The sequence below is a fragment of the Hyposmocoma kahamanoa genome, unplaced genomic scaffold (genome assembly GCF_003589595.1).
Source record: "Hyposmocoma kahamanoa isolate Upper Pololo Valley unplaced genomic scaffold, ASM358959v1 63, whole genome shotgun sequence".
NCBI lineage: Eukaryota > Metazoa > Arthropoda > Insecta > Lepidoptera > Cosmopterigidae > Hyposmocoma > Hyposmocoma kahamanoa.
This window is the reverse complement of record NW_020653851.1, coordinates 18115079-18127786: the sequence shown is the minus strand read 5'-3', so window position 1 is coordinate 18127786 and position 12708 is coordinate 18115079. Positions and strand designations below refer to the sequence as shown.

At 33.1% G+C, this 12708-nt stretch overlaps 1 protein-coding gene across 1 annotated transcript in view; it reads left to right on the top strand.

The window, feature by feature from the left end:
• Positions 1-401: 401 nt before the first annotated feature.
• LOC113230023 (peptidylglycine alpha-hydroxylating monooxygenase) overlaps positions 402-12708 on the top strand; it is a 33268-nt gene continuing 20961 nt past the window's right edge. The window contains exon 1 of the mRNA XM_026463752.1: positions 402-673. Within this exon, the coding sequence (XP_026319537.1) occupies positions 566-673 (108 nt within the window). The 5' untranslated portion in view covers positions 402-565. The remainder of the gene's footprint in view (positions 674-12708) is intronic.

Genomic DNA, 12708 nt, shown 5'->3' with positions numbered 1-12708 from the left:
ATAATAATTGTTGACTATTTCGTTTATTGCATTCAAAGTTACATATTGTTGTCTTCCTTGGTTGTCAAATTGGGCCTCTTAAATTCACAATTTACTACTGTAATTTATATAGACCAAAGTATTATTAAAACAAATTCAGGACAGGTAAAAACGTTACTGTGTCTTTTTCTTTCACTCTAATCGATGGGTATGAAGAGTAATTATAGTAAAAATACTATTTTATTTACATTTAATTTTATGAAAATAACACAGAAATTATGAAGATTGACCACATTGTGAACAAGACTGTATGTAAGCTAACGCAGTAATTTCGAAACTGGTAACTCAGAAATGACGTTCGCGTAGCGTATCGATCGTAGGATTCGTTTTCGTGAAAATAATACAAACACTTGTAGCATCAATAAAACTTAGTATTTACCCAACGCGGCAGTTCAATTAACGCCTTTTAGATAACCAGTAATCGAATTATCAGTATTATAACGTGTCTTGTGTAGGAAAGTCGCGTGCGAAAACTGCAAAAGTTATTCTGTTTGATTTCTCAATTTACGTCTTTAAAAATTCAAATATGTTAATATACGCTGGTTTTTTAATTTTAATGGTTGGCTCTGTTTTCGGAGCTAGTAAGACTGTTGATACGTACCCCTTTCTCATGCCAAAAGTATGGCCTTTTGCGGTAAGTTATATTTTATTTTTATTATTTGTCAGCTTTGTAAAAAAATTCAGTTATATACTTACATAAAATATGACGTATGAAATTGTGCTTAGCTGAATTATTTATCTATAGAATATACCAAATGTTTGTAAGAAGGCTGTATGTTACATTGAGCACCAATTCAAGCATGAAATTTTCAACTAAATATTTAAATCTTGGTACATACTGAGCAAAATATACATAGCATGAAAAAATAAGGCAAGAAGAAAGGTTTTTTATCGGTGGGAAAGTGACAATCTAAAAATGTAATTATTGGTTTTCTATATATTATTTGTAGATGTTTTGTAAATTTTGTACATTTTCTCTAGAATAGAACTTTCATCTAGGATAGAACTAATATAATATAATACATGTCAATGAACCCTCCCTTTGACTTTTTTTACCATTGATTTCAATGAGAACAGAATTGATAAGCTGGCTGCAACTGCTAACACCATACAAGTGCAGATGAAAATAGTGTTATCTGGGACATTCCAGCGAAAATGACACTGCAGTTCAAAAAAATAAATGACACAATTTGGTTTTAATTGTATGACCAGAATACGCCCAATAAATCAAATCATTAGAAATAAATGAGATTTTTCGGATATTGTACAATTATTGTATTTTTTGTCTTCATTATTGCAACTATAGTGCCGTCGTCTATAGAGAAACATTTTTTCATATAATGTTAACAACAATTGCTGCGGATATTTGTGCGTCTTTTTAAAAAAGTTATTACTGTCGAAGAAAATTCAATTTACGAATTTTAAAACAGTGATAAGTGATAATGTACATGGTGAGGAGTTATTAAAGTTTCAATAAATACTAATTTTAAGTCCCACCCTTCACAATGAAACATATATATTTTTATTTTAACCAATAAATATGCAATCTATTGGCATTTGCTTTTGTAAAAGTAACAATTATGCTAAGGGTCATTATTTTGGCTTGGTTGGTCATTGTGTACATAAATAGGAATGTAAGTATTAAGATTTGATAGTGTGTCCCACCGGTCACAGTGATGGGTGGGACACACTTCTAAACGTTTTTACTTTGAATAATAAATGTTTGTATTTTCATGGATTCGAGTTTTTACAATGTTTATTGGGTGTAACAGTTGCTTTAATTTCAGAGTTTAACATTTGATGTGTTAAATTGTGATGATTGGGACACCATGTGACATGAGGTGGGACAAGTTACATTTGAATACCTAGAATTTTAAAAAATTCACTGTTTATCTGTTGATCCATCATTTGTAAGCAATTTTTTATAATATTTCTCATAATTAAGGCATTATACACATAAAAAAGACAATTAAAAGGTGACAACATTTTTCCTGATGATTTTTAGTATCAGGAAATTCATGAAGTCTGTCTCCACTAGTTTGAACTATGTATTCAAGCAAAACTTGTAAAATATGATATATTTTGATATGATACATAATCTTCAAGGATGCAGCAGGATTTTTCAAATTTATTAATGAATTTTGCATGCGTGACTTTGATTTCATGTCGTCATAGATGGTGTTTCAGGAAAAATAATACGATTACTTTATCAGTTCTTTAATTCTGTTTTTATTTATGTTAAAATGTCTTAATGAGACGAAAATTATAAAATATTTGCTTACTAACGAGAAAAAAGGAGTCGAAATGTCCCACCCGGCACTTTGGAATGGCCCATCTATCAAAATGTATAATATACATAGTTAAAATGGATTTTGTTTCCTTTTTGTTGTTCAACATTCATCATTCATTAGATTATTGAGAGGGATCGGAAACATGATGCAGTTCTACATCCTCTACAATTTTTTCATTTTTTGTGCAGTCAAGAGCCCATCAAGCTTGACACTTTGTACTTTGGACCGTTCTATCGTAACGGGCATAGAGTTGGATTTAAGTCTTAAGTGTTAAAAAGTTGACGCAATTGTTTTTCATCGCTTTTTCTTTCTAAATGGAGGTGAATGCTTTGGCCAAAATGGGGCCACGGCAAATTCTCATAAACATAAATTATGTCCTTTAAAATCTCTGAAATGGGAATACCCATTTCAGAGATTTTAAAGGACAGTAACAGTTGAGTGATGAGAATTAAAAACAATAAGATTCCGTCTTGTTTTTTAACTGATTATTAAGACTGGAAGATCTTATAAGAATAAGAAGATATCTACTGGTTTGGTTGCTCCAGTCACGAAAATAATAATGTTTTTTTTTTTGTCCATCTGCCTGTTGAAGAGTATATTTTGACAACAATTTAGTGCTTTCTGTCCATCGTTTTTGTCACTCTAGGAATTCTTGTAGGAATTCTTCTACATCATAGTTATCCAAAGTGGTTCCTACCGCCCCTCAGTGGGCGCTGAGGAGTCCTAGGGTAGTGTGCCCTCGGATATATCGGCAGTGTTGATTGTTGTCCAAGTGGTGCTTCCACATTTGAAAAAAAAACCTGAATTATCTATATAAACTACATTACACATATAGATTGTGATTTTTGTGTCAAGTTAATATAAAAAAATACGTGTTCGCACTTATTTTTTGTGGTGGTTGGCTTTGTAATTTTTTTATTAAGCCTAAGCCAAAAAGTTTGGGGACCTACGTTCTAGATTTTTGAAATCTGCGCAGAGCCATAATAGTAAACTTAGCTCAGTTGATTATTTTCTATGTAAATAAAATTTGTTCTAGCTCTACATGGCATCTAGCAAATCTTACCTAGTTTATGAGCCAGCACAATATTAAAGTACATGTATCCCAAAATTCTTTGAAAAATATTCTGCCTTCTAAGTTATCTTATATAGCAGTTGCCATCTCCAGCAGAGAGCTTCAAATAATCCTCATAAAAAATCAATGATGCCCAAACCAAAACCTCACAAACCCTTACAATAGGGTTACTACAGAGAGGCCCACAATAAAATGGTTAACTCTTACTAAGCCGCCAGTGACCTTTTGTTTGATTTGGCAAGTCCTGTAAATAAAACTAATAATAAACAATCTAAAAATGATTCAGTGTCTCTGGAAGATTTACATAATCATTTATTTTAATTTATTTTGCGTTTATATTTATTTAATACTGCAGCTATGACCCATGTGATATAAAAAAATATAAATATAGTATAAAAAGTAAATTAACTAATTTACAAATACGAATTGCACTTGTCGGCGACGTCTGGCAACGTTTGCCAGACGCAACCGACATCGGAATCGCAAAGTATACGTCACCCTTTGACAAAAACTCCTCTATGAAAGTCGACGCATAATTACAAACGAATTAAAATCAAAATCATGTAACGCTTGAATAATACATTTACCGGTAAATTCAACAATACCACACTGTTTTTCCCACATTCCTTATCAAACCATTTTTGTCTAAACATTCTTCAGTGGAACTATAGGTGTTTTAGTTGTAAACACTGACTGTGAAACAATTTATTTAATTTATAATATTATTGTTGGTATGGTGACTTCACTTCATTCAGGGCCTATGTAGCCTCTTCACTGCAACCACTAGCTGATCTATTGTGATCACCACTAATTACAGTTCTGTGAGGTAGATAAAGTTGCTATAAAAAAGGACTAAATTAAATATTATGAGTGCCTTAGACAATGTGCCTAAAATTCTGATATTTGTTGGTTCTATGGTCAATTGACTAGTTTTTATTGTAAAACAAGTGTAAAAAGACACCACGTCGTTCTTCGCGGATACCCTATTAGTATACTCCCAAAAATTCGTCCATATCATCAACTCAGACAAAATTTGTGTTAGGTACAAGCAATAATATGTAAAAAAAATTAAATATTAATTTCTTTTTTCTAAAAAGTATTTTCCAGAGCCAACACTAGGTAAAAATATCCCACAGTCTGAGGCAAATAAAGCTGCAATAAGAAGAAAAAACTAACTAAATTAAAACTGATGACCTTGAGATAAGGCGCCTAAAATTCTGAGACCATTCCTAATGGTTATGTTGCTTTTGACAGTGACTAAAAACTCATGTAATCTGTATAAAACCCAAATTTTTTTGCGCGTGACAATGGCTACGTCAATTTATATGTATTTAAATGTAACGTTAAAGTAAATAATTGGTAAACCTTTAATTTTCAACAAATAATTCCAGACATTTTTTGAACATAATTTGGTCACATGTATACACATTAAAGCGTGTAAATACACCAAACGCTGCAAATATTCTTAAACATGCAATTTGTCTTATCAATCTTTTTATTTAATTGAATAATGTAATAATTCTCTTTACAATTTGATTGATTGTTAGTAACTAAATATTAAATTTAATTGTATGTACCTACTTAATTTAAAAAAAAATTGTTTTATTTGCTTATGAAAATCTAAAATATTTTAATTACATTATTTGCTTTTTGTGAAGCCTTGGCATAATGAGGACTCTTGGTGTAATGAATCAAACATTATTACCCTGAGACAAGGTGCCTAGAATTCTGAGACGGTTCCTAATGTCTACAGGAATGTTGCTGTTTTTAGTATAATTATTGAATGGTATCATTTATATAGAAAAACACATCAAATAAACATTGTAATTGTCACTTATTTTGTGGCTTATTATACGAGTTAAAATAATTATGTATATAAAAAAATAAGTACTTAATTATGTAATCAATCATACTTGACTGGAACATTCAAATAATTAATTATTATGGTAAGTTATTACCACTGTTACTTTACGTGTATATAAAAAATAACTGTTACTTAAAATATACATATAAAAAAACAAAAGTTTAGAGTTTATCGTGTATACATTATCATCTTTCCAAAACGAAAACTTAGCAATGGTCGAGTTTTGTGGATATTTTATGGATTTTGTGTAAGCACAAATAAATAGATCTTCATAGACCTAAACCAATATACCATGTCGTAAGTGTGTTAAACATCTTTTTAACATAATTGTAATAGTTACAATATTCATTACTTTCCATGGCCTAAAAATTCTAAAAATTAAGTAGTACAGTTAAACTATAATAATTAAAATAATAATAATTTCATTTTAACACTTTTTCTTTCTTTTTTGTATTTTCTTTTATATGTCTGTACCAAAATAAATTTTGCAATTTTTAATTAATTGAAAGTAACTTTCCTAAACATGCCGTACGTACACGCTCCTGGTTGGCATTCTGGTTACAGCTCTAGCTATCTTTCATGCAGTGTCAGGTAGAGTGAAAGACAATTTCAAATTCGATCGATAGGTCAATACTAATTCCCGTTTTCCTAATATTGCGATCCAGCAATTTCCTGCAACTGTACAACGCCATCTAGTGGAAAAAAACAGTACCTTTATTTCAATTCAGCCGCCAGTTTGGCGGAGATTTCGCATTAAGATCGAATTATCATTGCTGTCAGCTGTATACTCTAAAATTCTTTGCGATTAGATTGATTTCCATCAAATAATCAAATATTTAAAACACATTGATGTTATCAAGGCCATTCACATAAAAAGAGGTCGCATACAGGCCATTCACATAAAAAGAGGTCGCATACAGATGGGTTAATTTATACCTCAGACGTATGCAGTAAACATTAAAATGAAGAAACATAGTGTTTACAACTATTTGAACATTCTATAATTGAAATAAACTTTAATGCAATAATTTTAAAGGTCTGCAGTGAAATTGTATAATATATTGAATAAATTACAGTCACTGTTAGCTATCTCTTCTACTAGCTGATGCCCCAGATTGTGACCGCATCGAATTATATAACTACCGCCTTAACTTTTTGTGAACAAGACAGAACTGCGCATACCTCGTTTTAATTCGTTTTAACGGTCGGTAAGTTGAGTCGAGAGTTCATACCACGTTTCCAAATAATAAATAGGTAGAAATAAAAAACCCTAAATAAATGTCCTCGTGCTCGTAAAAGGCAATTTCCTGAGTAGTTGATTCTAGGAATCTGTTTCCCATCATCAAATCATATTTAAAAAACCTGATTTTCAATAATTAAGGTGCGTTGGGGTAAGTTCGTATGCGGGGTAAGATCGTATAAATCAAATTATTACCAAATCTTACGTTATTTCATAGAACTGGCAACACAATATAGAACGCCATTTTGGTTAGCCCCACCTTCATTCCGCGTCAGTCAGTTCACTTGTTCGCACGCGTGTTATGGACTGTGAGGATAAAATATACGATTTTTCGTGTTTTTCGAAGATCCGGCCTTACCCCTGTCAACTTTATTATGGTATCTTGGTGAGTAATTGGCCTCTTTTTATAAGTTTTTAAGCATTTCGATATTATACGTTAAGTGATTGTTAGATTAGATTGTTTAAATCTTACTATAGACGCCTGTAGGGTGAGATCTGATCTTACCCCCATGAGAATAAGATCGGATGAAATCCATTTTTTAGAATCCGGTCTTTCCCTTGCAAAGGAAAGGAAAGTGGTTCTCAAAATTTTTATCCGACTAGACTAGGATCTTTAGGTGCGTGGCTTTGTTGCAATTTTCTCGAAAATTGCTGGACTGATTTTATAATTCGTACACCTGTACAAATTAATATTTATCATAAAAATATATATATATATTACTATTCCATAGCTGTATTATGTTTAAGAAAAATGTTATGTTATCAAAAACAACAATGTCACGTAGGTACTAATCTTAATAATTAATAAAACATTTTAAAAATTAGTCTTCGCCTGCATTGATTCTTACTCTATGCCGGTAATGGTATGATTATTTGTGTATGTTTATATTTACAGATCCATCATGCCTCGAAATTATAAAAGAAAATCACTGCGGGCAACCACGTACTCCCGAGAAGATTTACAGGCCGCTGTGGAAAGAGTGAGAAATCACGAACTCTCTAATTATGCAGCTTCGAAAATATATGGTATTCCTTCGTCAACACTCAACGACCGAGTCCGAAATAAAACAGGAGTAGTTAGTCACACCCTAGGTAGACCACCAGCGATTCCTGTGGAAATGGAAGCTAGATTGGCACAATGTCTTCGTACAATGGAAAAATGGGGCTGGGGCCTATCGCGGACAGAAGTGAAGTTGATTGTCGAAGAATTTATTAAAAAAAACCGTATAAAAACCCCATTCAATAACAATAAACTCGGTGATGACTGGTTTATTTCATTTCGGAAACGACATAATCTGTCTATAAAGAAACCGCAGCCTGTCGAGTATCTTAGAAAAAGAATGACAGACCCATTCGTAATTAATGAGTATTTCACTCTACTGAAGAACACACTTCAGGAGTTGAGCCTAAACGATCCACACAGGATATGGAATTTGGATGAGACCTCTGTATCATTGGATCCAAGTAAAACAAAAGTTGTTGGTGGAGTAAACAAACCTTGCACCAGAACTATATGTGGTTCTGGAAAAGAAAATGTAACCGTTTTGACCACGGTTAATGCGGCTGGAGGAAAAATTACGCCTTTGATAGTATTTAAAGGCAAGTACGTATACGAACAATGGATGGCGCAGAATAAAGAAACGTACGATTTTGATATATCTTACGCCGCGAGTAGCCGTGGTTGGATGGAAACAGAAATATTTTACAATTATATGTCTAAAATCCTAATTCCTGGTTTGGGACGTGAGAGACCGGTGTTAATAATATACGACGGCCATAGCACTCACGTCGATGACAGAGTTGTGGCACTAGCAGCAGCCAACAATGTCACAATTTTAAAACTACCTGCACATACGTCGCATCTTCTACAGCCATTAGATTTAGCGGTATTTAAATCATTCAAAAGCTTTTGGGACAAAAAGCTTGTCGAATGGCAACGCAGCAATGTTGGCATTAAAATACGTAAACATGGATTTTCCGAAATGTTTGCGGAAGCGTGGCATAAAACCAGCCCAGAAGTTATTCAGAATGGTTTCAGAAAAGGAGGCATATACCCGTTTAACTCTGAAGTCATCAAAAAAGAACAATACGACCCGGCTGCTTACAAAAGATTTGCCATCCATCAATGTAAGATTTCAACAGATCCAAACACGTTGAAGCAGTTATGCATCGCTGTCATAAACCAAACTACATCTGCTTCGGAAGTTCAAATTCAGAAGGGCACACGTATTGAAAATCCTGCAAAGTCAATCGTCAGCACATCTTTTGAGGAACTTCTTCTCCAAAAACTTACACAGCAGTCTCGCAATCTTGACAATAAGAATGTTAAATTGAAACGTGTAGCGAAAGGCGCTGAAGTAATCACACGTACATTATTACAAAAACAGAAAGATGAACAAGACAAGAAAGTTAAACAGAAGACACAAGAAAAAGAAAAAAAAAATAAGTCGAAGAACAAGCCTGAACCTAATTTGACTAATTTTACTAAAACAAAATTTAGACAATCGAAGAAAACTGCTAAAATACCCGTGAAACGACTTAAAATGTCTCCAAGCATTACCACAACCGAAAGCGGCGAAATGAGCTCGCACAGTGATTCAGATTTATTAGATACAATTAGCGAAAATTATTCTGACGCTATAGATGACGCGCAAGAAATGGCTAACCGAGAAATATCTAAAGAAAATCAGATCGACGGGACAGAAAACGAACTACTGATGACGAATTATGACGGTAGAGAAAAGATTCAGATTGATGAGATAGAAGAAACCCTACTGAAACGAACACACAACGATAAAAATAAGAAAGTCACTGTCCTTTCCTCAGTACGATTCACACCTGAAAATAGGGCTTTTTTAAATACTTGTAGACCTTTAGGTCTTAAACTGATCGATAAGACATTTGACTTATCTACGAATACAAAACGTGGAATTGCGCCAAAGACAGGTAAAGAAAATAAACTGGAGGAAGATGGTCTCCTTCTTCATAGTGAAGTTAGTAAGAAAATATTGAAAAATAATTACAATATTGGAGATACAGTTTTAACACGATACTTTACAAAGTCTTGGAAATATTATGTTGGGGTGATTGAGAATATAAATTTAAAGTCAAATGAGTACAACGTTTGCTATTATAAAACTATTTGTAATAAAAATAATGTCAAATTTATTGTCCCTAAACGTAAAGATCAGGACTCTAATTTACCTGAAAATTCTATTGTGAAAGAAATAGAACTACTCCAGATAAATGAAAACCCTGTGGAGTATGTTCTAATGAATGACGAAGACCTCATATATTTCTGCTAGTGACAGTCCATTTGTAATTTTTTAAGGTAAATTGATATTTAAGTATTCTAATTAAGGACACAAGACTGATTATGATTATAAGTAAAAATAGTTTTAATTAATGTTTATTTTTTGTTAGACTTTGCGAAAAGCTCTGTTTTGTTCCATTTGTAATGTTTTATTATTAAGTAAGTACATCGTTTATTTTTATTTATTATTATAATTAAGGAGACAAGACTGCTATGATTATAAATAAAAAATATTTTAAATTAATGTTTTTTTTAATTTTTAATTATTTGGACTTTGCTAAGAACTCTAATTAGGGTCAAAATCTACAATCTTTTCCTTGTCAGTTTTGGTAGCGCAATTTTGTTTTTTCACATTTTTCGTTATCCGAGACCCATTTGCAATATAAGAAAATATATCATGTATATATGCCATTTTATTACAAATGGGCCTCAGATACTGGAAAATCTGAAAAAAAATTGCGCCACCAAAACATACAAGGAAAAGATTGTGGTTTTTGACCCATTTATTCAAATTGTAACGTTTCATTATTATATCGTTTTTAATATATTTTATAGTACTTTGTACAGACGCCAGCACATCAAGCTACACATTGACGTATCTTGTTCTGTTGCACTGGAGGCGATTTTCGAACAAAAATGTATAGTCTGATGTGCTGTTGACTGTACATAAAGCCAAAATTCTAATTAAGGAGACAAGTCAAGTTATAGACATATTATTAAAGTTTAATAAACTTTGATTGATTTAAATTTGCTTCCATTCGTTACTTTGACATTCGCAAAACATGCTGGAATGGATAATCCCCTAAGTGAGGTATCTGCTAGAGACCTAGTATTAAATAAACAGAACTATCGTATGACTACTTATGTATTTTTTTTCTTTTCGAAGGTCTGCTAGAAGCTAAAGAGGAAACTATTTAACAAATAGGTTTATTTACGCAAAATCGGATACAAAAGTTTGAGAACATTATTATCTTTTTTTCGGTTAATGTGGGGTAAGATCGGATGACCATAAATAAAAAAATAAAAAAATGTGGTTGCGCCCATGTCACGAGGATTTTTTTTAAAAGCTCGCTACCATGTTTTTCAATGGGGAAGTTCGGATATTTTTTATTATAAACTGTGTGCCATCTAGTCCTAGAAACGATTATAGACAGTACTCCGATGTTTCCCCACCAAGGTCCGATCATTCCCTTGTTTCTGAAAATGTATGTTTTGTCTTTAAACAGTTGTCAACGAGCAACTGTGCCACCTACAGAACAATGAAATTCGGAACTTAACGTATGTCCCCTTAGGATTTATTTTTCTAATATCTCATTAGCAAGACGTATATCTTTATTCGAGAAAAAAAGAATTACATCATCGTTCCAACTTAGCGAAAATGCGTCCGAACTTACCCCAACGCACCTTACCAAAAACGTGCTTGATCCCTGCACATTTTCTTTGTATGTCAATTGTCAACCAAAACGCCATCCACTATGTATTTCTACAATGAATTATTAATTATTCTTCTTCGCGAATCAGTGACATACACTGTAATGACTACCATCGTGGTGATTGGATTTGCCATAATCGGCGTAAAGTGCCCGCCGATGGACACTCATAATGCGCCAGATGTACAGGAAAGAATGGTACGTTTTGCGGTGTGTTTACCTTTCGCGCCAATATTAATGATAATCCGGTGGAACCATTCCATAAGAAAAACATTTCCGAATAAATATTACCCGTTAATAAATAATCAATTAAGTTCTACACAAAGATCATGTAAGCCCTACACTATATCGTAATGAAATATAAAGCAGATTCTAGGTAAAAGTACCGTCTATAATATTAAAAAGCTCCATCAAAATCCAGTGTGCCAGATTCTAAAAACAGTTATATATTTATTCTTATACATCGCTTAACTAGCAAATATCCTACTTGGATATCGATATCAATTCTGATATCAGTGTCACTCCAGTTTTATATAAGTATAGCTTTGAGCTAATAATGTGCCAACTAGCAAAAATCAAGTACCCATTTAGATACGGCCGTTGTGTAGGTGGTATTGATTTTGCGTGGGCAGTAAGACGTATGCGTAAAGGGCTTTTTTTGACGAGGTTATAATAGAGAAATATTTACGGCTCTATCGGGGTATTCTATCTTTCATATTAACGCAAAGCCCACTGTTAGATAAGCTTTTTCGATATAGGATTTACCCCTACAATCACAGGATTAGCATGCGGGTTGGCGATTGCAGTAAAGCTTTAATCAGTCTTGGAAACGAAGGTAGTTGCAATCCATTTTTGTAACTAGGCATGATTCAAAATAGGGTACTTTGTGTTAAGGGAAGGTATTTGAACGCGAGTCTAGATTTTAGGAGGTGAGGTGATAACCCTGACCCGGTCGAATCGAAAAACAAAACCAGGTCAAGGACAAGGAGGATTGATGGAGACAAATAAGAATGTTTAATAAGTTTCTTAGTAGCAGTAGAGCTCCTTGTGAAAGAGTTCATCCTTAGACGCTTACTGCCACCTTATCCATTTCTCGATATTATAAAAAAAAGCATAACGTTCTCAGATCGCATTGAGACTCTCCTTAAAAAGGCTGGATTGCGTAGTGAGAAGAAAAAGATCTATATAAAAAGATGGATGAGTGTAAGTCAAGCAAGAGAGGTTTGTTGTGTTTGTAGTACTCTGCCTACCCCGATGGGTATCTAAGCGCGAGAGTATATGAATAAATTTAAGAAAACAGTGTAATTCACCTTTTTTTAGGTGACAGTAAACCATAGGTGCCAATACCTCGGAAAGTTACCGAAATGTAAATGCCAAGAAGGGCTGTAGGTACTACCCACCTAATAAAGTTAACGAAAACAACTAAAAAAATCAAACGAAATATTTCATAAAACATAAG